This window comes from Triturus cristatus, chromosome 4_1 (assembly GCF_964204655.1).
Source record: "Triturus cristatus chromosome 4_1, aTriCri1.1, whole genome shotgun sequence".
In the NCBI taxonomy this organism is placed as follows: Eukaryota; Metazoa; Chordata; class Amphibia; order Caudata; family Salamandridae; genus Triturus; species Triturus cristatus.
In genome coordinates this window covers 981,503,103-981,530,630 of record NC_140585.1, presented here as the reverse complement: position 1 = coordinate 981,530,630, position 27,528 = coordinate 981,503,103, and the positions used below count along the sequence as shown (strand labels likewise).

The following is a 27,528-nucleotide window of genomic DNA, read 5'->3' as shown; positions in this document are numbered from 1 at the left end:
GTTGCATGGTATGAACCTTGCAGGGACAGCTATGTGGTCATTCAACATCGTTTATACTATTTTTCTTTTTGAAAGTTTTATTTTAGCACAAGCTAGGCCCTGGAGTGTATCAGAGCATTTAATATTTACATGGATTCAAATACAACATATGTAGAGAAAACATAGAAACTAAGGGGCATATGTGCAAGGACTTAACGCCCCAGAATGTCACTTTTTAAGACGTTCTGTTGATGTTAAGTCTATCGCCTTAATTTCAAGGTGGCGCTAAGCCACTTAACGTGGCTTAACGTCGCCTTGTAAGTAAGGCACCCGTTCACGCTACACTTAGCGTGAAAGGGGCGGGCAATGGGTTTTTGCAGTGGGCGTTGTGCTACAACACCTATTGATTTTGACACTGCCCCCTAGTTACAAGGGTGGCATAAATATGGGCCAGCACCAAAATTAAGACCAGAAAAACCTGGTCTTATCATGGTGAAACAAGAAGAAATGATTAATTTCTCCTTGTTTTTGCTGTTTCCAGGTGTGCTGCATTGTGCAGCACACATAGAAACAGAAAGCAAATTGCCATGAATGATTGATTATGTGCAGTGTGGTGTTCCTTCCTGCACATAAACAATCATTAAAAAAATTACGATTTGCAACTTCTATGTGTGTTGCACAAAGCACCGCACATTCTGGATTGTTGATATGCAGGAAGGCACACCTTTCTGCACATAAACAATAATTCCTCTCAATGCAGCCCCCCTTGCACTATGGTGCAAGGGTGCCTGCGTTGGCGCTATGCATCTTAATTTTGCACCAGCACTTGGGTAAACGCAGGTGTGCACCGTATCATTATAAATACGGCATATACCTGGGTTTTCAGAATGGCGGAGCAAGGAATTAGCAATTTTGGCTTAACACCGCGCTCCGCCATTCTCTTCTAAATATGCCCCTAAATGTGCTGTTATGTCAGGTACAATGTGCGCTTGTATAGTCAATGCATCAAGGGGTGAATAGAGGTATTGAGATTATCTGTTTTAGAAATATCAGCAATACACTTCCACTGTCTCAGAAAACAACCTCACCCCCATCTTCTGCACATGGACAGGCCAGGAGCTTCAAAATTAAGCCACCGGCCTCCATTACTCACTTCACTTTTACACACAATGCATGTACCATACTGGTGACATGCACACACACATATACTCAGAAAGCCTTCTCCCAATATAATCATAAACCCTGCCTGAAAAGTTGACCTTGACTTACTCCCAATTAATTCCTCTCCTTTCTTTTCTCACAGTGGCCCTCTCCTTACTTTCCATGCTCTGCATGCCTTCTCTTTCTGCGTATAGCTTCTTGTCATTCTCACGTCTGTCTGCCTTAATCTCTCTAATTGTAATTCTTCAAATCACTCACACCTCATTTTTTAGAACACAGCCTCTCATTTAAATCTCTATTACTGCAACCCAACAATACCCAATCTATGCTGGCTGTTCTTTTTATCTCACCATTTGCCTGAAGCAACAAAAACCACACTATTGATTATACCTAACTGGTATTAATGTTAATATACCTCGAAAATTGGGATAGATGCATGGGTTCTTTTTCTTCTTGAGAACCCATGCCTAATCAAATAACCAACAATACCATTGGTTTAACCACTAACCTTGGGTTCCGAAGTAGAATGCTACTTGCCATAAAACGTTTCAACGCCTCATCATGGATAGTGAGCACAATATAAGCACAATTAAAATATAATACAATAGATTACTGCCAAGTGCATCACCCATAAAATCGCACATGACAGTGCATATTACAGTTGTCAAAGTCATGAGTGGCAAACTTGTTGAAACACCTGTGGATCACCATGTGCTTGATATATTAACCCTTTCGCTGCGGCGGGAATTCCGCCGCAGCGCTGGGGGGTGCGGGGGGGGGCAGCGTGGTGGCGCGGTGCTCATGACGGAACCGCTACGTCATGAGCCGCGGTTGAGCTGTGCTCATGACGGAGTGGTTCCGTCATGACTCCGCCCACTGCGCTAATCGCCCGCACAGGCGGGGAATTAGCGCCGCGTGGGCGGCGCGGCCGCCAACGGCCGCAGCATGACGGAACCACTCCGTCATGAGCACACGGCGACCGTGGCTCATGACGGAGCGGTTCCGTCATGAGTGGGGAAGGGGTTAAGCGACTGCAGACATAGCTATAAACAGGTTTACATTTCACTGTGTTTACATCAAAATCCACACATTAAGGGGCTCATTACGCATTTGGGACCGGCCGCCCATGAGGTGGCCTCCCCACAATCCGAATTATGATGCGACCGCCATCATGGCGGTCGCATCACCTATATTTTGCATTATGGCGGGGATGCGTTCAGCCCCGCCGCAATGCAAAAACAAAGGCACTTGCATATCCCTGCACTAGGTGGCAGGCACCATGCGGTGCCTGCCACATGGTGCAGGGATATGTAGGGGGGCACCATAGGTGCCCCCTAGTGCCCCTGACCCAGTCCCAGGGATCAAGCGGAGCCCGCTAAGGGCCCCCAAATCCAATTCCACCTTTTATTTTGCTGCAGTTTGCCCGCAACAAAACAAATGGATGAAAGGGATATCCTAATCCCTACGGCGGTGCCTGCAAGGCACTGCCGCAATGTTGGGGTATGTTTCAGTTCCAACAGGCGGTTGGAAAAGGACCGCCTGTCAGAACCGTGGCGGATGGTCTTTACGCCACGCACACCCAACTATTCCCGCCGCCATCATAATATGGCGGGGATAAAACAGCAGTACAATGGCGGAAGGCCCGCCACCGACTGGCTGTCGGTGGTGGGCCTTCCGCCATCGTATTGAGCCCCTAAATGACATGTGACATAATGCAAAATGATGGGGCACATTGCCAAATGTGATTAGGGGTCCCTGAATATTCTATATCTCACAGATATTCATTAAGTTTGGGCTGAATGGGGTTATCTTGATAGGCAAGATTAAGCCCAACCAAGACACATACATCCTGGACCACCGTGTATGGTATATGATAGACATCAGACTTAATCCTAGAAGGATATTTTACTGAGACATTGAAACTATAGAAATATGATAAATAAATAACTATTCAATCAGCAATGTTGAATAAACAGGATGCTGCTACGCCTCAGGCTGTAATACATATTCTTCACGAGTCAGAGCTTATGTACAAGGTTTTCATGAATTATTCTGTGGATCCCCAAATTCTTATTGCCTAAATATTGACTTAATGGAAAATTGTAGATTTTAACATGTACTCCTAATGCAAAACCGACAGATCGTCAGTTATCTGGCAATGTGCAAGGTTTCAATTAGGGTGATGGGGCAAATTTCACCTTAACTTTAGTCTTATTTTTCCCCCTTCGCATGGAATTTTTTTTTGCATGCAGAATCTCTTACTCTGTGCATCGGATAATATGAGGGTGTTTGTGGCTTTTTTTCACCCAAGTTGTATATTTACTGTGGAATATTCTATCACTAAAGCTGTGTGTATAGTAAAATGGTAAAAACCATCTGCTGTTCCCACCACAAGCCTTATATTTGCTAAAATGAAAATTCTAACAAACTTCAGGAATTTCCAAGGCCATAAGAGAAATTTAAAGTTGGAAACTCGCTCAAATCTCAATTCTGAAATATTTTGGATTTCTGAAACTAAATCTGACTTTCGGCTATCATAAGTGTGATTTATGACTCAAAGGGCGGTATCACAAAAGGTGCGCCTTGGAGGCAGCCACCGGTTTGGGCTAAAGAGCTTGTTGTTAAATAGCTGGAGCAGTCCTATATCAACTCCTGAAAAGGTTTTGAAAGGTTGCTTGTCATAGGAACTTCCCAGATATGTGCTGCGTTTTGCTAGAAACATAGGAGCGTTTGTTGAGCTATGTTAAGTAAACAACCAAACATTTCCAGTAACATGAGATGAAATGAAATACCATAACACACAGAGAGGTGTCCCGGTGCTGGGGGCGTCAGGAAGATTAAGCGAGCTATTGCCCAGAGTCACATGGTGCTGGACTAACCTGCCACCAGGGATCGAACCGTGAACCCCGGGGTCCAGAGTCAGGCACCCTGGCCGCTGCGCCACACCTCTTCCACAACATAACCAAAGCAACATGACATCACAATTAAAACATAACATGGCACATCACAACAAGGCAGTAAACACAGAACGCAATCTGCAGTACAGCAAAACAAAATCACATTCCATTAATGCAGCACAAAAACAAAATAACCCATCGACTTGACAACAAATTGCAGCACAGCGAATGTGCGCAAATGTTTTTGTCACAAAATACCACCTCCAGAATCCTTTTTTCATACTAAGGTGATAAAAGTGTTTGGAGCAAGCACCACCTTAGCAGTGCCTGTTTTGTGATCAGCCCTAAAAAGACTTGTGAATCAGGTCCTTTATTCTTGTTTTTAAATATTTATTGGCATTTGAGTAAAATACATCATCAAAGTATATACAGTAACATTATCAACGTTATTCATAACCATCTCCACAGAATGACCAGTGTCGCTGTGTGGGCCCCAAAATGAGTGCCTCCATAATGCGCGACACTAAATGCCTTAAGAACTACTTAAAATACAATGCAATAAACCCAATAAACCAATTTAAATGAACCCCCTCCACCCCATGCACTTGTTTAGTACATAGTCACATTGCGAAGGACAGCAAACAACACAACTGACCCTCAATCGTATTGACCTTACGCCAGCACCACTTCTGGTTGTCAAGACCCCACATCTCATCCATACCAACATATCTCTAGTATACATCGGGAGCGCAACACCTGGTCAGGCCCTTCGTCATTTACACGCTCTGATGCTGTAGAAGCACGGGGCTGGTAATATCAACGTTGCAGACCATGGCACTCCAAGCCTGTAGGTCATCCGCAATCGTATCATCTTGCCGTATTTTTCTCATAAGGGCTTCCTCCACACCAGCTCATTCTGTCATGCCACGCAGCCAGTCCACAGCCAAGGGGGCTGTACGTCATTTCGCATATATGACAATTGATAACCTCGTTATTCCTTTTTTCCACAGAAATGTATTTTTTTGTGACGAGGCTTAAAGTCAATTCATGTTTGTTATTTCTTTATTAATGTTGTTTTAGTGTAGTTTATTATCTTTCATTTTTTCGCCTCTTTACACTTATACCCCCCTGAAGATGGAAGATTCCGAAACGTGCGTCGGCGTAATTGTGTATCTATTGGCGCAAATGTATGTTCATATGGTTTTTGTATTGTATTGTTCATGATTATGTTGTAATTTGTATTCTTTATATATGTTTCTCCTTGATTGTATTGCTTCGTTCACTTTAGTCTGAATTATAGTTAGTGATGTATGAATTTTTTTTATATAAAAAACGAAAGGATTTATTAAAAAAAAAGAATTTGATTAGCAATAACATATATATATATTTTTATAAATAAAACAAAAATAGAGAATCATTTATTGTTTATTTTCTGTGGTTTTTTCAGAGGTTATCTTGTCACATGGGTTTTTTCCCTGTATTTTGAATCGTCATTTGGCCAGAGTCAGTCCAAGGATTGCAAACTTCCTACAAAGCTTCCTGTTTTTCTTCGCATGTACCAACCCCCACAAGCATTGTTTCAGATCCCTAGGTATCGCCCAGCCTGTTGCGCCATGTACTTGTCGCAGTACCTCGTTCCAGTATCAATCTGTGGGCAGCTCCACACAACGTGAAAGAAGTCTGCTGCTGTGTACCCGCAGCGTGTGCATCTTGCACTCCTAGAGAGCTATAGTGTATGAAGGTGTTTAGGTGAGAGGCATGTAATATGTACTACATTATACTGGATGAGCTTAAAGCGTGTGTTATCAGGCACCTCCTGCACTCCTCCATGAGGTTCTTAATGTTTGCTATGTTCAAGTGTAACACCCATGAACAGTGATAATGAAGACATTCTTTAAATAAGTAGTGCCCAGATACATTGCCCAGTAAAGTGCTCAAGTACACCAATGTGATTACTAAATATATATAACCATTTCCTTTGCACAATGGGATAGATCAGTGTAATGAATATGTTTATTTCGCCATGTAAGCTGTGCATTTGTGAACACCAATGGTAAAGTGTAAGTCTCCATTTCAGATTAGGAAGATTTTGGACATTTCCGAGAGCTCTGTCAGGAAACTTTGTAGCACAGCTTGCAATCTGCAAAGCGTTTGCTGCTTGAATCTGTGTAAATTGACTAGTATTCAGTTCACTGGAGAAAGAAAGGACTGGGAGGGCTAATTTTGTTTAGGTTCTCTTTATTTCTGGTTAGATCAACCCTGAGCTGCAAGCATTTTTTTAAAAAGCCAATAGGTCTCACATTTATAATGTGAGGTCCAAGCAATTGGGTTTACCAATGCTTGTTTGTAAAGCATTGTCGAAAAGGTAAAACTAAAACACATTTCAAAATAATACAAGAAAAGCAAACATATCTTGAGGTAGCTCAAAACTGAATATTCAATCTAATAATTTCAAGTGCATTGTAAGAAATTGGGTTATTGGTTGGAGAGGGATAGAAACCCAACTCAGGTAACAACCACAGTCCTTGTCAGGGTGAACTACAAAAGTCACTTAATTAATCTATACTATATCCTGTGGTAGTTTGGATCAAAAGCAGTCAGGCTTAACTAAGAGGCAACGTGTAAAGTATTTTTGCAGCACATAAACAGTAATAAAATGGAAACATTAAACAAGAAAAATTCCAAGCCAATTTACTACAATGGAGTAAACTTTAATAACAAAATTATACCAGAACGACAAAAGTCCAATCAATAGAATGGGAGATTTGCAATTTTAAAGTTTTTTGTGAAAATAGTGCCTAAAAGCACAAATCCCCACTCATAGTCATCTGGTAGTGTTAGACCGGGAAAAAGCCACAAGTTCCAGCTGACTGCGATGGAGCACGGACACGATACAGGATATTGTGATCAAGGTCTGTGCCTATTTTCTACATGTTGGTATTGAAAATAAATGTGGAAGTATTCATATTTGTTGAATATCTGTGCTTTTCCTGTAGCAATAATGATACTAAAATCGGTCAATAAGGTTTGATATTGGTCCTTTCCTGAGACTGCCCTAAGTGATAGGCAATATCAATTATTAATGGGCAAGAAAATTAGCAATTTATCAGCACATGGATTTTCGCTATGTACCCCCTCAATGTTGTGAGCTTCAGCCAGAGGACAATATCAATTGTGAGCAACTTGATTAGCTGTCTCAATGTCAACATTGCAATAAATGTGCTAATTCTTTACAAGGTATCAGAATTGTTACATATTTTTGGTTATTCCTCTGGTATGTATGTTTTGTTCATTCGATGAATGTCTTTGATTCAAAGTGAGTTTCTACAAAGAAACCAATCAGCATTACTGAGTCTTAGTCAGCTGTATGAAACCCCACTTAAGTAGGTATGACAACATTTACTTTTCTAACTTCTGAGGTTAATAAATATCTAAAAAACGTTGTGTAATGTATGACAGTGTTGGGAGTTGCCTATGAATGATAAGTTTACCATGTGTATGCCTCTAAAGGTTGATGCTTATGATTGTATAGCAGAACCAGACAGCTTCAGAGTGTGCTTAGATAATCAGCACAGAACACCTGCTGTGATATTGTAATTCGAATTATTCTTAAGTAAAGCCTTACGAGTTTGGAAATATCAATACCAATCTATTTTCTTGCCTATTTGCATTTTAGTTGTGATGAGGATGACCTCAAAGGTGCACTTTTTGCCCAGTCTTCCAATGCACTTTCTTTTTGGTGTGTCATTTTTGGCACATGTTTTCAAATCAATATTATATAGAGATAGTCAATGTTTGAAGGCTTGAAACAGCAATCAAACTAACAGGAGAAATGCTGGCCATATATTTACATTAGGCAATGTTTTTCTCTATTGTAACTAAACATGGCTTAATGTTTTCATTATATGCTACTTAATGGGTTTATTTCTTTTTTGATTGCAGTATTTAGAACTTCGATTTAATCGGGTCGTTCGTATTTGTGGGACGCTTGTTTTCATGATTGAAATGGTAAGTAAAATGGAACGAGAATATTAACTCTTTTTGGGGATTTCACAATTTCTTTTTTACTTTCTTCACCAGCAAAACATTTTCCGGCTAAGTGTTCCTGTCCCACGTGCCCCCTGCGCGCCTTCCACTCATTTTAGCACCCCTTCTGTGTGTAGGTCTTGCGCATTAATCAAACTTTACAACTATGGACTCAACGTCCGAATTCGTAATTGTTTAGAAACTCAGCTGATCAAGCTCCCTTAAATATTTCAACTCAGAAGTTGCAATTTAGAATCCAGGTTGCTTTGTAGGAAAACAACATAACACTTTCGCCAAATGTAGTGATCTGTATACTTAATAAATGAGGAACGTACTATAGTGTGGAATCAGTTGACCGACTTCAGGTAGATTTAGGATTTTGGGTAAGATTATTTTGAAATAACCACATTTATTTTGTATTTATTTATAGAAGTGAAGTATCTTGTTAGCACACCCTGCAACCTGTGCAACACGGGCCTGGCTCCATGCGAGACCAGTGAGTACAGGCACTCAGGAACTAGTCACAAGTTACAGGGTGCGGCCAAAGGACACAACTTTTAGCCGGTGCATGCTGGGCATAGGCATATGCCATGCCACATGAGTATGAGGTACTCAGGTATGGGCAAAGGACGTGCATGTGCCTAGTGCCCATTAGGGACAGCTGTAATTGTGTCCCGTGAGTATATAACGAGTATGTAACTGAAGCTATAACTATTTCACTCGAAGTAATTCGGCATGCTTTGAAGATACTAAAGCAAATCATGGAAATGTATTTGCAAAATGTAAAGAAATCAGTGACATGGGTGAATGGAGGCCCTAGTGAAACAAATTTAGGGAGATTGATGACTAAGGGCCAGATGTAGGTAAATGCATGTTTGCGATTCCTTAATAGCGATTTTTAGGGAATCGCTATTAAGGAATCGCAAAATGCCATGTAGGTAGGAATCGCAATATTTTTTGCGATTCCTTTATATTCATTAATTGTGATTCGCAAATTGCGATTTGCAATTTTTGGAATACCTTCCTGTTAGACCTGGCATCATTGGCATGAGTCTCTCCTCCATTTTTTTCTGTTGCCTCCTCTGTTTACGATGTTTTTGCTGGATTATTGCTTTGGGCACTGTGCCACTGCTGATCAGTGCCACAGTGCAAGTGCTCCCTATGTTAAATTGTTACATTGATTGGTGTTACCATGATTGGCTTGGTTGACTTACTGTTCAGACCCTAGTCTAGTGCACTGCGTGTGCCAAGGGCGTGTAAGTTAACTGCTGCTGGTGGGCTTGCAGCACGGGTTGTGCCACCCACGGAAGCAGCGTGTAAAATGTGTCTCAGGCCTGCCACCGCAGCGCCTGCGTGCAGTCCCTGACTGCCATGTCGACGTGGTAAGGAAACCTACTTACCAGTCTCTAAACCTTCACTTTGCCACATTTCAGACACCTCTATGGTAGGCCCTAGGGCAGGGTGCATTGTTGGTAAAAGGTAGGTCATGCCCTGATGTGTGTGGCATGACCTAATAGTGAATTACAGCCATTTTCGTTTTTCACTATTGAAGGGCTACCTGCCTCCAATAGGCCAGACTGGGCAGACTGATTATTAACTCCATTATAATCTATCTGACTCAGGGAGCATGGTAGCATGGCGAGTTTAGTATCCCTGAACTCAGAATTTAATAACACACCCTTTAGGATGGATGGTTTTTAAATTCTATGTTTGAAAATAGCACTTTTAGAAAGTGGCTATTTTCTTGTCCAACTATCTACCGGTCTCTGCTGGTTTGGTGTGTGTGTCAGGGGCTGGGGGGGCTCCAGAGGTCTGAGTGAGTCAGTGTGGGGTGAATGGGGCGTTTACACGTAGAGTGAGGGAAGAGTAGCCTGCCCTGCCTGACACAATACTGGCTCCGCCTCCTGCTGGGCGACTGATAGCCCTGCTCCTGCCAGTGACAATACTGGCTCCGCCGCCTGCTGGGCGGCTGAGGACTCTGCCCTGCTCAGTGAATAGGCCAGGTGCCTCTGCCTGGCAACACCCACAACAAACCTGAGATGGTGGGAATCGCCCTGCTTGGACAAAGGGAACAAAGGGAAAAAGGGGTATAAGAGAAGGACCCCTGAACCAAGAACTCAGATCACTTCTGACAAGGAAACCTGTACCAAGGACAAGAAGCCTGCTGATCTAAGGACTTGCCTCCCCTTTCTGCCAGAGTGCTGTTTTGCTGTGGAGGAACCTGAAAGCTGCTTCTTTATTTTTGCCAAGGAACAAGGAGAGAGGAACTTGGTGTGTACTCTCTGAACACTTGCTAGGAAATCTCCAAGGACTGGAAGAGTGCCAGTCTCCTGCTGAAGTCACAGGGCCAAAGGACTTCACCATTTGCTGAATTGCTGAATTGCTGGAAAGTGTTGTTTCCAGTACACAAGGGAAAATCTGCAGTCTCGACGCCAGCAGCAACGCCAGTGAGCAGTGGGTATCGGCCCCGGCTCCAAGTGACCCCGTCCCGACGCCGGTATCAACGCCAGTGAGGAGTGAGTATCGGCTCTACCTCCAAGCGACCCCGTCCCGACGCCGCTGCTGATCGCATCGACTCGACGCCCTTCTCGACGCCGTGAGCGCTGCTCCGGCCCGACATCCCTCGACGCCGCTGCGGATTGACCCGACTCCGAGGCACGATCGACGCCGACCTCGACGCCGACATCTCGACGCCGTGGATCATCGTTTTCTTCGTTTCTCAAGGTACTGTACTTGTGGGGTCTGTTGCAACTCCAGGCTCGACGTAGCGCTCCTCGCGGTCGACGCCGAACCTTGGGAATCTTGTAGACTCGACGTCGTGTGACTCCTGTGGGGGTTGCATTATTGCCAAAGAACTGTGCTCAGAAGAATACTTTGCTAAAGAACTATTTGCCAAGAAGAAACCTTACTTGAACTATTATTTTTCCTTCCAAAGAGTATTTATTAAGACTGTGGTATATTTTTGTCGTTATTTGGTCTTGTGCTAAGCCTTATATAAAAATACTATTTTTATAATAACTTCTGTGTCGTGTCCATCTGTAGTGTATTCACTTTATTACTGTATGTGGTCATAAATGCTTAACACACTGCCTCTGAGATCAGCCTGTCTGCTCTGCCAAGCTACCAAGGGGGTAGCAGGGGTTATCTGAGTGTGTAATCCCCTTTCCCTGACTAGAGTTGGTTGGTCCCTATTTGTCAGAAGTGTATACCTCTGCCAACTAGAGACCGCCGGTTCTAACATTGGTGGTCAGCGGTGAGGATTGAACTTTGCATTTATGACTCATGTGCAGTGATTAGTGTACGCTACATAGTGAAAGCAGACCATAACGCAGCCACAATCTGTTTTTGGTAGGATATCCTATTTTTGTTCTCCGCTTTCCTGGAGCTTATTTTCTTAAACACTGCCAGTTTTGACCATGGAGAATGCCAGAGCTGCTACACCTGTGGAGAATGTTGTGGGGGAATTTGATAAGGAGAAGATAGATTCCTACACGCTAAAAGATCTAAAAGGATTTTGCAAGCAGTTTAAAGTTCCTACCACAGGTGTCTCAAAGAAAGAGGGCTTCCTCAAAGCGCTGAAGGCCTGGTTAGAGGCCAGAAATCCCTCTGATCCGGTGGTGGTACCGGAAGAGGAAGAAGAAGAGGAAGAGCCCACAGGTGGGCCAGTGTCATCTCCAGGCAGTAGTGCATCCTCTAGGAGCCTTTCCCCCGAAGAATTAGAAGACAGGGAGAAGGAGAGGGGGTACAAGTTAGAAATGGCAAAACTTAAATTAGGAGGGCAGTTGGAATTAGAGAATGCAAGAAGCAAGAGAGAAGCTGAAATGGAGAGCAAAAGATTGGATTTTGAGAGAGAGAAATTAGCGTTTGAACGTGAGAAGATGGTGAGGGAGATGGAGCTTAAAACTAAGAGTTTAGAGTTGAATCCCTCTGGTGGCAGCACTCCATCTGTGCCTGCAGAAAGTAGGTTTTATTTTCCTAAAGATGTGATCAAGGATTACAGTAAGAATGAAGATATTAGCCAATGGTTTAAAGCGTATGAGTTAGCATTGTTGGCCCACCGGGTCCCTGAGAAGGATTGGGGAACGGGGTTGTGGAGCCGCTTTACAAACGAGGGGAGAGATACCTTGTTGAGCCTTCCTGCTGAGGATAGGATGTCTTATACTCATATGAAAGATGCTTTAATGCTGAGATATGGCTTAACCCCAGAAAAGTACAGACAAACCTTTAGAGAATGTAAGAAGTTACCTGGTACTACGTGGGTTGAATATGTGTCTTTTTTCTGCAGAACCATGGATGGTTGGATAAAGGGTAGCAAGGTTGATAGTTATGATGCTCTTTATGATTTGTTTGCTTGGGAGCACTTGTCTAATAACTGTTTTCCAGAGCTACGCCAGCACCTTGTTGATAGCAAGCTATCTAACCCTAGAAAACTTGCTGAGGAGGCGGACCGCTGGGTCAGTACCAGGGTCCACAAGGGTCCAGTGGGAGACTCAGCCAAAGGTGGGCAGGGTCCCCAGCAGAAGAGTGGGGGGGACAGGGGTAAACAGAGGGAGTTTCAGAAAGGGCCCCAAAGTAGTCCCCAAGGGAACCAAGGGAAGGGTTCCCAGCCTCCCCCTGTAAAGAAGCCAGAGGCCCCGACAGGTAAACCTGTTCACAGGGGCCCCATGACCTGCTATGCCTGTAAGCAGGTGGGACACCGTTATTATGATCCCCAGTGTCCCATGAAGGATTCGAATGCACCGCCGCGTGCACCCCCTCGTCAGGTAGCGAGTGTAGCCCTGGGAGGGGAGGAGATGGGTGCCCCCGGTGGGTGGGGTCCCGCAGAAATGTCCCTGGTCTCTTTAGGAGACGTGGAAATGGTCCCTCCAACCCCTCTGCCTAGTAACACTAAGAAATATAGGCAGTGGGTGACCATTAATGGCCATAGGGTGGAAGCTCTCAGAGACACCGGAGCGAGTGTGACAGCTGTCAAGTGTCACTTGGTGTCCAGAGAGCAGGTGGTCCCTCATGCATTCTACCCCGTGGTAGCTGCCGACAACTCACAGAGTCAGTGTGAGGTAGCTCAAGTTCCCTTTGCGTGGGGGGGGGTCTCAGGTACTCTTCAGGTTGCTGTGAGGCCCGCCATGCCTGTTGATTGTCTCTTGGGCAATGATTTGGAGGACTCCCCTTGGGCTAAGGTGGAGAGAAAAGCGCATCTGGAAATGTTGGGTCTGCTTGAGTGGGTGTGTGCGACCACCCGGTCCATGTCAGTCAGTAAGGGTGTTGATGGGGGCCCGGAGCCTGAAAGTATGGCCCAGGTCCCAACCGTGAAGAGAAGAGGCAGGGGGCGCGGGAAACCGTCTCCCATCGTTCCCACGGCCCAGGAGGGAGCAGACCCTGAGGGGGATGCCCTGGAACCGACAGGAGAACAAGTGGCCGAACTGGGAGACCTGCCCGAGCTGACCCATTGGCAGCAGGATGGTGGTCCCTCCAGGGAGGAATTTTGTGCTGAACAGAAAGTGTGCCCTTCTCTTGTGGGTATGAGGCAGCAGGCCTCAGCCCAAACGACAGGTGGTCAGTCAGGATCACATTGGGTCTACTGGGAGAACGACCTCCTGTATAGCGAGCCTAAGGCTGCTGAGCCTGGGTCAGCCCGTGTGCTGGTGGTACCCCAGCGCTTCAGAGCCTTCCTACTGGGGTTGGCTCATGACGTTCCGTTAGCTGGACATCTGGGGCAGGACAAGACCTATGACAGGCTTGTCACCCATTTTTATTGGCCTCAGATGAGAAGGGATTCAGATATCCATTGTAGGACCTGTCAAACTTGCCAGGCAAGTGGGAAAAGTGGGCGGAAGCAGAAGGCTCCCCTCCAACCTTTTCCCGTCGTCAGTACCCCCTTTGAGCGGGTGGGAATTGACATTGTGGGGCCACTGGACCCCAAGACAGCCATGGGCAACAGGTTTATCCTGGTCTTGGTGGACCATGCCACCCGGTACCCGGAAGCCATCCCTCTCCGAACAGTGGCGGCCCCCGTGGTGGGACGGGCACTGATGGGTGTTTTCTCCCGCATGGGGTTCCCCAGAGAGGTGGTGTCAGACCGGGGCACCAACTTCATTTCGAATTATATGAAGTCCCTGTGGAAGGAGTGTGGGGTAACCTACAAGTTTACCACTCCTTACCACCCTCAAGGTAATGGGCTGGTTGAGAGATTCAACCGGACCCTAAAAGGCATGATCATGGGTCTTGAAGAACCCATGAGGCGTAAATGGGACGTCCTCTTGCCATGCCTGCTGTTTGCTTACCGTGAGGTGCCACAGAAGTCTCTAGGGTTCAGCCCCTTTGAGCTTTTGTATGGTCACCCGGTAAGAGGACCTTTGAGTCTGGTTAAAGAAGGCTGGGAGCAATCTCCCAGGAAACCTCCCCAGGATGTATATAGTTACATGCTGGCCTTTAGGAACCAGACTCGGCGCTTCAGAGATCTTGCTCAGGCAAATCTGGAGGCCAGCCAGGAAGAGATGAAGCGGTGGTACGATCAGAATGCCACTCTGGTTGAGCTTCAACCTGGTCAGAAAGTTTGGGTCATGGCCCCTGTGGAACCTTGTGCGCTCAAGGACAGGTGGACTGGACCGTTTGAGGTTGTGGAGAAAAAGAGCGATGTCACCTACTTGGTGGACTTGAAGTCTCCCAGGAACCCCTTAAGGGTCCTGCATGTCAACCGGTTAAAGCCCCACTTAGAAAGGTCCGAAGTGGGCATGCTCCTTGCCACAGATGCTGGGATGGAGGAGGAGAGTGAGCCTCTTCCTGACCTCCTGTATGCAAAAGAAAAAGATGGGTCAGTGGATGGTGTTGTCCTCTCTGACACACTGACCCCTGAGCAGCAGCAAGATTGTCGCCACCTGTTGGTACAATTCCCTGATCTGTTCTCCTTAATCCCTGGTGTCACTCAGTGGTGTGTCCATGATGTGGACACTGGGGACAGCACTCCTGTGAGGCACAAGGCCTACAGGGTGACTGACAAGGTCAGAGCATACATCAAGGAGGAGGTCTCCAAGATGTTTGCCTTAGGGGTGGTTGAGTCCTCTAGCAGTCCTTGGGCCAGCCCAGTGGTCTTGGTCCCAAAGGCTGCAGCGCCTGGTGCTTCACCAGAACTTCGGTTCTGTGTGGATTACCGAGGACTCAATTCGGTCACCAAGACTGACGCGCACCCCATCCCCAGAGCTGATGAGCTCATCGATCGGTTGGGGGCTGCCCGGTACCTTAGTATGTTTGATCTAACGTCTGGGTACTGGCAGATCGCCTTGACTGATGGGGCAAAAGAGAGGTCTGCATTCTCCACACCAGATGGGCACTACCAGTTCCGTGTGATGCCCTTTGGGATGAAGAATGCCCCTGCCACATTCCAGAGGTTGGTTAACCAGGTATTGGCCGGGCTGGAAGATTTCAGCGCCGCCTACCTAGACGATATAGCCGTGTTCAGCGCCAGCTGGGAGGAACACTTGCGCCACCTCCAGGAAGTGTTGTTGGCCCTGCGCAGAGCAGGCCTCACAATCAAGGCTAGTAAGTGCCAGATTGGGCAGGGTTCAGTGGTGTACTTGGGGCACCAAGTAGGGAGCGGCAAGGTGGCCCCCCTGCAACCCAAGATAGATACCATCCTGGCTTGGGAACCGCCCAAAACCCAGACTCAGGTGAGAGCCTTCTTGGGTCTCACGGGTTACTACAGGAGGTTTGTCAAGGGGTATGGCAACATTGTGCACCCCTTGACCTCGCTGACTTCCCGGAAGCAGCCGAGACTTGTGATCTGGACTGACGCCTGTCAGAACGCCTTTGACACCCTGAAAACTGCAATGTGTACAGCACCGGTCCTCCAGGCACCCGACTTTTCAAAAGAATTAATTGTCCAGACAGACGCTTCAGAGCATGGTGTGGGGGCTGTTCTAGCACAGATGAATGAGGAGGGCCGAGACTTACCTGTAGCCTTCATCAGCCGGAGGTTACTTCCCAGGGAACAAAGGTGGAGTGCGATAGAGCGTGAGGCATTTGCTGTGGTCTGGGCGCTGAAGAAGCTAAGACCCTACCTGTTTGGGACTCACTTCCGGGTTCAGACAGACCACAGGCCCCTCAGATGGTTAATGCAGATGAGGGGTGAGAACCCAAAGCTGTTGAGGTGGTCCATTTCCCTACAGGGGATGGACTTTACGGTGGAACACCGCCCTGGTACAGATCACGCCAATGCTGATGGTCTGTCCAGATTTTTCCGCCTTAGTGATGAGGACTCCCTGGGTGAAGGGTAGTTCTCCCCACATTTCAGCTGGAGGGGACACGTGTTAGACCTGGCATCATTGGCATGAGTCTCTCCTCCATTTTTTTCTGTTGCCTCCTCTGTTTACGATGTTTTTGCTGGATTATTGCTTTGGGCACTGTGCCACTGCTGATCAGTGCCACAGTGCAAGTGCTCCCTATGTTAAATTGTTACATTGATTGGTGTTACCATGATTGGCTTGGTTGACTTACTGTTCAGACCCTAGTCTAGTGCACTGCGTGTGCCAAGGGCGTGTAAGTTAACTGCTGCTGGTGGGCTTGCAGCACGGGTTGTGCCACCCACGGAAGCAGCGTGTGAAATGTGTCTCAGGCCTGCCACCGCAGCGCCTGCGTGCAGTCCCTGACTGCCATGTCGACGTGGTAAGGAAACCTACTTACCAGTCTCTAAACCTTCACTTTGCCACATTTCAGACACCTCTATGGTAGGCCCTAGGGCAGGGTGCATTGTTGGTAAAAGGTAGGTCATGCCCTGATGTGTGTGGCATGACCTAATAGTGAATTACAGCCATTTTCGTTTTTCACTATTGAAGGGCTACCTGCCTCCAATAGGCCAGACTGGGCAGACTGATTATTAACTCCATTATAATCTATCTGACTCAGGGAGCATGGTAGCATGGCGAGTTTAGTATCCCTGAACTCAGAATTTAATAACACACCCTTTAGGATGGATGGTTTTTAAATTCTATGTTTGAAAATAGCACTTTTAGAAAGTGGCTATTTTCTTGTCCAACTATCTACCGGTCTCTGCTGGTTTGGTGTGTGTGTCAGGGGCTGGGGGGGCTCCAGAGGTCTGAGTGAGTCAGTGTGGGGTGAATGGGGCGTTTACACGTAGAGTGAGGGAAGAGTAGCCTGCCCTGCCTAACACAATACTGGCTCCGCCTCCTGCTGGGCGACTGATAGCCCTGCTCCTGCCAGTGACAATACTGGCTCCGCCGCCTGCTGGGCGGCTGAGGACTCTGCCCTGCTCAGTGAATAGGCCAGGTGCCTCTGCCTGGCAACACCCACAACAAACCTGAGATGGTGGGAATCGCCCTGCTTGGACAAAGGGAACAAAGGGAAAAAGGGGTATAAGAGAAGGACCCCTGAACCAAGAACTCAGATCACTTCTGACAAGGAAACCTGTACCAAGGACAAGAAGCCTGCTGATCTAAGGACTTGCCTCCCCTTTCTGCCAGAGTGCTGTTTTGCTGTGGAGGAACCTGAAAGCTGCTTCTTTATTTTTGCCAAGGAACAAGGAGAGAGGAACTTGGTGTGTACTCTCTGAACACTTGCTAGGAAATCTCCAAGGACTGGAAGAGTGCCAGTCTCCTGCTGAAGTCACAGGGCCAAAGGACTTCACCATTTTCTGAATTGCTGGAAAGTGTTGTTTCCAGTACACAAGGGAAAATCTGCAGTCTCGACGCCAGCAGCAACGCCAGTGAGCAGTGGGTATCGGCCCCGGCTCCAAGTGACCCCGTCCCGACGCCGGTATCAACGCCAGTGAGGAGTGAGTATCGGCTCTACCTCCAAGCGACCCCGTCCCGACGCCGCTGCTGATCGCATCGACTCGACGCCCTTCTCGACGCCATGAGCGCTGCTCCGGCCCGACATCCCTCGACGCCGCTGCGGATTGACCCGACTCCGAGGCACGATCGACGCCGACCTCGACGCCGACATCTCGACGCCGTGGATCATCGTTTTCTTCGTTTCTCAAGGTACTGTACTTGTGGGGTCTGTTGCAACTCCAGGCTCGACGTAGCGCTCCTCGCGGTCGACGCCGAACCTTGGGAATCTTGTAGACTCGACGTCGTGTGACTCCTGTGGGGGTTACATTATTGCCAAAGAACTGTGCTCAGAAGAATACTTTGCTAAAGAACTATTTGCCAAGAAGAAACCTTACTTGAACTATTATTTTTCCTTCCAAAGAGTATTTATTAAGACTGTGGTATATTTTTGTCGTTATTTGGTCTTGTGCTAAGCCTTATATAAAAATACTATTTTTATAATAACTTCTGTGTCGTGTCCATCTGTAGTGTATTCACTTTATTACTGTATGTGGTCATAAATGCTTAACACACTGCCTCTGAGATAAGCCTGTCTGCTCTGCCAAGCTACCAAGGGGGTAGCAGGGGTTATCTGAGTGTGTAATCCCCTTTCCCTGACTAGAGTTGGTTGGTCCCTATTTGTCAGAAGTGTATACCTCTGCCAACTAGAGACCGCCGGTTCTAACACTTCCCATTCATTCCTATGGGCCAAGAGGCCCGTAGGAATGAATAGGAATTGCTCCCGCAATTTGCGAGTCACGAAGAGCCACTCGCAAATTACTGGAGCAATTTCAAGGGTGCCAGGGTTCCAAAAGGACACCCTGTTGCACCCCTGAAATGTGCATGTGTGCACATGTGGCGCACATACATGCCCTAAGGGCATGGATGCGTGCCACATGGCACTTAGAAAAAAGAAAAAAAGTGTTTTTTTAAGGGAAATCGCTAATTACCACCAACTTGAAGTTGGTGGTAATTAGCGATTCCTTAAGGCTAAAGTGCACTTTCTTTTGTGCTACTTACATTGCCATTTAAGGAATCGCAATTTGCAATTCCTTAAATGCAAGAGCAAAATAAGGAATCGCAATTTTGCGATTCCTTATTTTGCTAGTAGGTTTCAACTTACCTACATTGCTCGCTGCCAAATAGCGAGCGCTAACACTGAAATTCTGCTAATTTCAGCGTTAGCGCTCACTAGTTGGCCACCTACATCTGGCCCATTGTGACAGAGCATGAATAGCACTACAAACCGAATTACCTCTAAGTACTACGCTGATGAGTTGAAACTCTGATTGGGGCTATTAGAACAAATGTCTACTTTTTTTTAAAGGTCGTATGGTTGTGTCCTATCCATCAGTAAGCATTGAGGTTAATTCTCAGTTTAGGTCCCCTGGACCATAAAGCCAAATTCTGCCCTTATTGTGCAGCCTATAAATGTCAAATGTCGAAAAAAAAAGTCAAATGTCAAAAGTTCTTGTTAAGCGCACACATCACTGGGGAAGGTCTCATAGCGCTAGTAGAGCTTCAGCAAGATGGGTAGTATGACAAACAGATTACTGGATGAAAAGCCAAGTTTTTAATTCTCTTCGAAAGCGTTTGTGATCAACTATGGATGGCAGATGAGATGGCAGCTTGTTCCAAAGCTTGGGGGCCAGATAAGAAAATGAACGACCCCCGTATTGGGCTGTTCGGATGCGTGGTAGGACAAGATTGAATTTAGTGCTGGATCTTAGGGTCTACCGGGCTTGTACCATTGGAGTTTCTTGGCTAGGTATCTAGGGCCGGTATCATACAGAATCTTATGTGTGAGGCACAGGATTTTGAAATGGTCTCTCAGTCGCACCGGAAACCAATGGAAAGTTTTAAGGCTGGGGACTGAAGGTGACCTAGGTGGAAGATTTAGAATAAGTCTGGTAGCCGCGTTCTGAAGAATATGGAGTTTGGAGAGCAGATCTTCATTTAATGCAACCAGCAGTGCATTTCCATAATCCAGACGGCTGATAATAAGACCTTGCACCAGAGGTTTCCTGGCTTCTATGGGTAACCATTTAAAGATTCTACGGAGATTCCGCATGATCCCCTAGCAAGTGCCGAGTACCGTGTTGACGTGGGTTTTCATGGGCAGGGTGTTACCAATAGTTACACCAAGGTTGCGCACTGCTTGCTTGGGAGATGGACAAACCCAATTCCGAGGGCTACCAATCGTTTGACCAGTGTTCCTCCGCTCTACCAAACAAAATAAATGGGTTGTGTAACTGGTTTTGGTTTATGAAGAGCACTTCCATGGAAGTATCAACATCTTTTTGGGGAGAGACAAAGTCAGTCCTGTAGGATGGGGAGACAGATTGACAAGAAATGTAGATTTGGTATTTTGGGGAGTCCTATGCCTGGTGGACTCACACATTCCAGGAGTGAGTAGCTATGGGACCCAATGACCACTGGTCTGTGTCAGATGCAGGGAAGAATAGCAGGTGTTTTTGGAGGCTTCATCTGTAATGATGGAATGAGTTGATTGTAGCGCTAATCAATTGCTTGAGCATGATAATTCAGTCCAGGACTATTTGATGTTGGAGAGTTGCTCAATGATTTGATGGTGACAGCTGCTGCTACGAGTGGAACCTAGACACTGTGGTTTTATTTGAAGATGGGGAACAATACTGACGTTTTGATGCCATTGAGTTTGATGAACCACGTGACCAAAGGATATGACTCAACGGGCATGAGTTTGTACCCAAGAATAGGGAATTGGGATGTTTATATAAAAGAGGAAATTAAGGGTCTGGTTTAGATCTTGGCGGGAGTGGTCATGCAGTCACTTTTTTGGCAGTCTTCCTGCTGCTGGGCACCGAAAGGAAGACTGCTGTGGTCCCACCAACTCCTCCAAGATCTGTCTTCCACGTCAATGGTGTCAGAGGCTAAAGCGGCTGTTGGAAGGAGTTCTGCCAGGATTCCTGCTTTCCAGATTACAAGTGCCTCTCCGTCAAGACAACTGTGGCTGGGAAACCTCCAAGCTCGGGTTTTGGTGGAAACAAAGAAAAATGGGTGGAAGCTTACCTTTTTTCAGGGTCTCCCCACCGTTTCCATCTTCAGCGCCATTGTCTAGGTCCTTGCTGTGCTGCTGCTACTTGACCACGACACTCAGCTACTTTTGTGGTGGATGTGCGTATACAGTCAATGGCGTGTGCATGTGGGTGGTGTGCTATGCTATATGTAAAAACAATGGGCAGTACACATTACTTACATGTACATATTGACATATACAAAACATATATGTGTATAGAGATGTAAATAAGTAGTACCTACCTGTCTCCACAACACCATTGCCCCACTACATCTGGACTCTGCTGCTAGGACACTGCCAGCTCAATGGGAACATCTCAATTGAACAGCTACTGAGTACTGCTTGTCAGCAGAGAAGACTCCCACCGCAGCGATCTCCTGTATATTGCTGCAACATCTAAATGCGGTGGGCGGGCTGCCGTCAAATCAATGGCATACTTGGGACTGCTGCCGCAGCAGGGCGGCGGTAAGACCGCCATGATCTATATCAGGCCCTTAGTGACTCATTTAATTATTGTCAGGCTGCCCCACACCCCCGGGGCCCTGCAGGGCCTATACTGCCAGATTTAGACATCTCAGCTGACGTGATGGGGATTTACTGCTTAAAGTGTTCCTACCAGTATGATGGGACTGCTTTCATCTAACATGTCAAAAGCAAAGGTCAGTACATTTTTACAGAAACAAACAATCCGAGAAACGGTTTGCTTTTAAAACAGTCACTGACTCTCTGAGAGTTTTCTGTCAGCATGTGGGATGTTATCAAAACATTTCAGAAGGTGCAGGGCAGTCAGGGGTTAAAGGGCAAGAAGTATAAGAACTAGAACCCTTTTCCACTGGCGTCTTGGAGATTTACCTAAGTGCTGGACCCAAACCTGAGGATTAAGTAGTGGTCTTTAGCTCTTGACCCTCAAAGTACTGAAGTCAAGCAGTTCAACACATACTCAAGGGGGCGCTGTGGGGTAGCAACTCAGACCTCAATGATACAGATGATAGTATTTAAGAAATAAATGCATAGCCAGTGATTTTACTTAAAAGAAAATGTACGTTATTTTTAACACACAACTCAGTATTGTACACAGAAATATGGTAAACGTTTGTCAGGATATGAAGTACTGAGTGAGGGAGCCAGCTGGTATTAACTTAGGCTGTTACCCGTAGTTGTGTATTATATCAAAATATAATCAGAACTGGTTAGGACACATTGTCCTGGGGAAAATGAGAGGGTTTTCATTTCCTGATGCCCATCTGGGTTCGCATCTACCTCGCCAAAAGTTAATTATGGCAAGGTTCTTGAAGGCACGTTGTGCCTTTTCTTAAAGTTCATAGTCATAAAATGGCACACACTTGTACCGTACTTTTTGTTTTTTAGTCCATGGTGGTTTGGCCTGCTGCTGCCGGCAGGGGTGGGACTGCACAGCTCCTAGTGCTGCGTGGTCCTGCACAGCTCAACAGGAGTGGTCCTGCTGACTTGTCCCTGGACTCCCCAACACTACTGCTGTGTTTAGCCCTGCAGCTTGTGCACTGACATGTTCTGGCTCAGAAGGCAGGTCTCTATGCACACAGGTAAAAGGAGACCCGCACTCTAGAGGAGCTGATCAAGGTCAGGTGGACCTTGACTTGTGATTCTTCCACAGCCCTAAAAACTAGCCCATCACCCCAATAAACATGAAGAGCCCCAACTGGATGACAGTAATAATCCAACTGAGGTCAGTGTAACCACCTCTATCTGCCAAAAGTCTCAATTTAGGGGCAATCTAGTCCAGTTGCATTGGCTTCTCCTGGTACAAGTGATTAATTGTGATCATGATACAGTAGGAACCACTTAGATCACTTTATGTGCAAACCACCTACTGGGCACGCTGTAGAGGTTTTATGGTCTTATGGTGTCACCACACGACCTGGCAGGTCAGGTCCTTTCCTAGATTGCAGGTGGCTTGGTTCTGCTTCTGCTGCCTAAGCTCCCCACAGCCTTCCTCTTCTACGCAGTGTCTTCTTAGTGCAAGAGTCCCTTCTGAGCTCCTTCCATCAAGGCAAGCCTTAGACAGCATTCCTTGGCAGTTTGCAGAACTTTAAGGTTCCTGTTGATGAACCTGGAGAAGGGGAATTGGCATGCAGTGACCCCAACCCTGGAGAAAAGAAGGCACACTGATACACTGGCTGGTAGTTTCTGCTGCACATTTCTACCATGTTTGCAAACAGAGATTATGTATTCCATAGGCTCAGTTATAGGATCCGTTTCAGGTTCCTGACTTTTGCGAATGTCTCCCAGATTTACTCAGCTATAGTCTTTGTCTCACAGTACCAGCCTGAAGGTGTGAGGCAGTTGGGAATCATCTGTCAGGGATAACACAAACAAAGGCACAAAGAGAGAGAGGCTTACTCACTTAATCACCTTTCACTTTGTTGTGGGATATACTTCTGGGCAAGAATGGAGTAGGAAAGTAGCAAAGCTTTTTCCTACAAAACAGAGAGACCCTCTGTGCCTAACCTCCACACCCTACAGTCTTCATGGTCACGTGTAACACACACCTTACATGCAATCCTACTGCTCATACATGAGTTACACATGCACATGTCAACCATGTTCCACTTGGATGGGGTTAAGGGCCAGGTTTAAGGGTAGGAGAGGCTGGGAGGCAAAAAGGCCTGCTCTGCTTCTATAATCTGTTGCTGCCTCCAATTTCTGTCTTTCACATCTTAATTTGTTAGGTCCCAAATTGTATGCAGGATAATTAAGCAACAAACCTTGACATAACCAACAGTAAGCTAAACCTGCTAAATGTCTGGCAAATTTTGTGTTGAATCTTCACACAGCATTACATTTATTATTTGATGAATAATTATTTCACCTCCCTTGAAGTATCATCCCCTTTCGGTGCCTGCACGAAATTGAAAACACATGGTATGCTAAACATGCTAAGTCTATGCCAAATTGTGTGCACGAGACAATGTCAAAGTTATTAGTAAGTCAAAAATCTTTTGACCCCCTCTTTATCTCCTCCAGCTCACTGGGTCTGCACAAACCCTGAAATACCTGCCAACTGTCTGTCACATTTGATGCAGATTCACCAAACAGTGCTAAAGTTATAAGAAATTGAAAATTCTATTCCCTCGCCCCTCTTTCACCTTTGCCACACTTGATGTATTGGCACACATTTTGACAGACCCTTTTCTGATTCTTTTCCATTTCAGTAAAAGCATCTATACCGTTCCTATATCGGTTTATAATTCTTGGTTATGACAGGACTTGCTATTCTTACACTAAATTTTCTGCACTTGGTAATAGTCACTTTATTTTTTCCTCTCTCTTCCCTTTTTTCTTGTCTATACAAAGATGGTGATGATCAGCATGTTTTGCTTTTGGACACTTTAGTGGTTCTATGACACTTTATGTCTTTTTGGACTCACATAACTTATGAATCTTTTGCTCTTCTGTGATTTTATATTTCGATGAATTTTGTAAATAGTATTAACTTAAATATTAATTATGTTACATCTGTCCCAACAGAGATGGTTTTATGTAATTGACAGAGCCTCAAAATACCATTGTGTCGTCGTATTTGTTATATATATGTTCTACATTGAAAACACTATACTACATCAGCGCCCTGATGAAGGATGGTACATGGAATTTCCGAAACACGCGTCGGCGCAATTGTGTTGTCTGAATTGTTTATGGTGTCAATAATTGTAATATATTGTCTTTGTTAAACTGTGATTTTTTGAGTATATGTTTTCCTTATTTGCCTTTTTTGTTCTATTTGGAGACATGTACCGTAATCAAGTGGATTGCTCCCCCTCCTCTTGGGGCTCCTGTTTATATTATGAATTTCAAATAGAGTGATTATATATGTATTTATTTAGAAATAATTGCAAGAAAGAAATAAGTACTTGACTATTTTGATAATAAAAAGAAAATAATCTATAATTATAGGAAAAACATTGTTGTTCTCTCTGTGGGACATTCTTGAGTAACCTATATAGGATGTGAGTATGTTATAGGGGGTTTGGTGTTGTATATTTTGTTGCTGTGCCCTGGGTTTTTCCTTTTCATTTGCTCCACAGGGACCCTCTTGTGTATATTTGGCTCTGTAACCCTTTGACCTTCCAGGCAGTTAATACAGTATCATCTGCGTAAAGCAGAGCGGGGATTGGGTAACCTCCAGCTTTGGACCTCCAAGGAATGTTCACTCAGAACTGCTTCCAATTTATTGATATAGAGAATTAATAAAACTGTGCTAAAATGCAGCCCTGGCAAACCCTGCGCTTCAATTTAAAGTGCTGTGTGCATTCACCATTGAGGCCATATCTGACAGATGCCGAAAGGTCCTTGTGCAAATCATGCAAGAAAAAAAACTAGTGCTGGCTCTATACCCATCGGAGCCATCATGGACCACAGCTTGGAGCGCTTAACTCTATCAAAAGCTGAACTGAGTTTCCATGAAGTCCAGATGGATAGCACCCCTTTTAACCTTAGTGCACTTGCAGAGCAGATCAGCAGATAGAGATTCAAGTTTTGCTCAATTGATCCCCTCCTGACCCCGTATTGCAGGTCAGACAAAATGGTGTGCTCCTCTGCCCAGGCTGAGAGTCACTCCAACAGGACCCGGCCAATGATTTTCACATCTGAATCCATGAGGGATATGGGCCGGTAACAGGCTGGATCTGGTCTATTACCCTTTTGAAAAACCGGGACTAAAACTGATTGACACCAGGTCGGTGGGAGGCAGCCATTAGCAGCTGCATTTAGGTGCAGGGTTATCAAAGTGACCCACAAAAAGATAGAAGATTTAAAAAGGTCCCCAGAACACTGAAGTTACCAAGACCAGTTGGAATACAATTATGTGATCCTCCTTGCTGCCATCTAATTCGATGTTATCTTCCTCTTGATAATAGATGGCCTTAAAGTGATTAGGCCAACCTTGTGATGTGATGGTTGATGCCTGATTCGAGAGTTGGTCACTGTTAAACAGGGGAAGACAGTGAGTCAGAAAGTGTGTGTGCAAGGGAGAGTGAGTGCATGAGAGAGAGGGTGACTGAGAAAGAGAGCATAATACTGATTGAGAAATGGTGAGTAAAAGAGTGAGTGAGAGGGAGTAAAAGTAAGGTAATCATTGAGTGAAAGCTTGTGGAAGCGAAAATGAGGGAGTAGATGAATGTCAAAGTTATAGGGAGAGAATGTGAGAGAAAGTAAAGGAAGGTGTGAGGAGAAATAATGCATGATGGAGTGGAGGAATGAGAAAGTGAAAGGGGGTGAATAAAGAGGGAGTAAGAGTAAGTGAAATAAAGTAAGAGATTGAGTAAGTGAAATGGGTGAATGAAAATGACTGGGGTGAGAAAGAGCAGATGGGTGTGTATGGCTGTGTGGACATGAGTAAGTGGCAGTGACAGAAAGTAAAGAAGGAGTACGGGAGGGTGTGAGTGGGAGGGAGTACATGAGAGAGTGAGCAAGTGATAAAGTTAGTGAAAGTTAGTGAGAGGAGCAAATAAAGATTATGCATGAATTCAAAAGAGTGAGTACATTTGAGGAAGTCAGTGAGTGAAAGTGTGAGTGAGTCAAAATTGGGAATTGAGTGAATGTAAATGTTAGAGAGTTTAAGAGGAGGAGTGTGTGAGGGAGAGAGAATACGTGAGAGAGTAGATGAGTTAGAAAGTGATAGTAAGTGTGCCAATGACTGAAAATGAGGGAGTGAGTGAGAGTGAGTGCATAAGTGAGAATAATTGAAGGAGTAAAAGTGAGGGAAGGAATGTCAGGAAGTGAGTGAGTGTTTATGTGTTTGTCTGACTGCGAGAACAGAAATAAATGTGTTCTAATGCTTGTACTAATATCTCCAACATTATTGTCAGGGCTGGCTTTATTTCTGGTGGCGCCCGGTGCTACAATCATTGTTTACACCCTCCATGACCTCCTTCTACATCAATCCCCTCACTATCACCCTCCCACAGTGGCCCTTATCTCTCCATAAGATACACAGATTATGGACGGAATGCAGAGCAAATCAAACATTTACCCCCAGTCAAGAGATCTGGGTTAAATCCATTGTTCTTTTACTCACCATGCCACCGCAGTTTAGACCCAGCCATATGCAAATCAGTCTTTACCTTGTGCCTCATGGGAATAGTCCAGACCCAACTGCCAAGCCAAGTCCTCCCTGAAGCGGAAACAAGCATCCTGGGACAGGTTTCGGGGTATCACCCCTCATCAGCCAGGCTAGCTTGAATCCAGTGGCACAGTGAGCCCGGGACCCACGTCTGGGCATACCCGGCACACTTAGGGCGAGAAAGCAAAAGACACACAGATGATGGATGGAATGCAGAGCAAATCAAACATTCACCCCCAGTCAAGAGATCTGGGTTAAATCCAATCCATCGTTCTTTTACTCTGCATACCACCCCAGTTTAGACCCAGCCATGTGCAAATCAGTCTTGACCCTGTGCCTACATGAGAGAGTAGATGAGTTAGAAAGTGAGTAATAGCAAGTGTGCCTATGACTGAGAATGAGGGAGCAAGTGAGAGTGAGTGCATGAATGAGAACGATTGAAGGAGTAAAATTGAGGGAAGGAATGTCAGGAGGTGAGTGAGTGTT

General features: G+C 45.6%; 1 protein-coding gene across 1 annotated transcript in view; it reads left to right on the top strand.

Moving 5' to 3' along the window:
- The window catches only part of LOC146855939 (sodium-coupled monocarboxylate transporter 1-like), a 363,001-nt gene that overhangs the window by 66,446 nt on the left and 269,027 nt on the right, over window positions 1-27,528 (top strand). Inside the window, exon 2 of the mRNA XM_085650685.1 lies at window positions 7,980-8,045. Within this exon, the coding sequence (XP_085506811.1) occupies window positions 7,980-8,045 (66 nt within the window). The remainder of the gene's footprint in view (window positions 1-7,979; window positions 8,046-27,528) is intronic.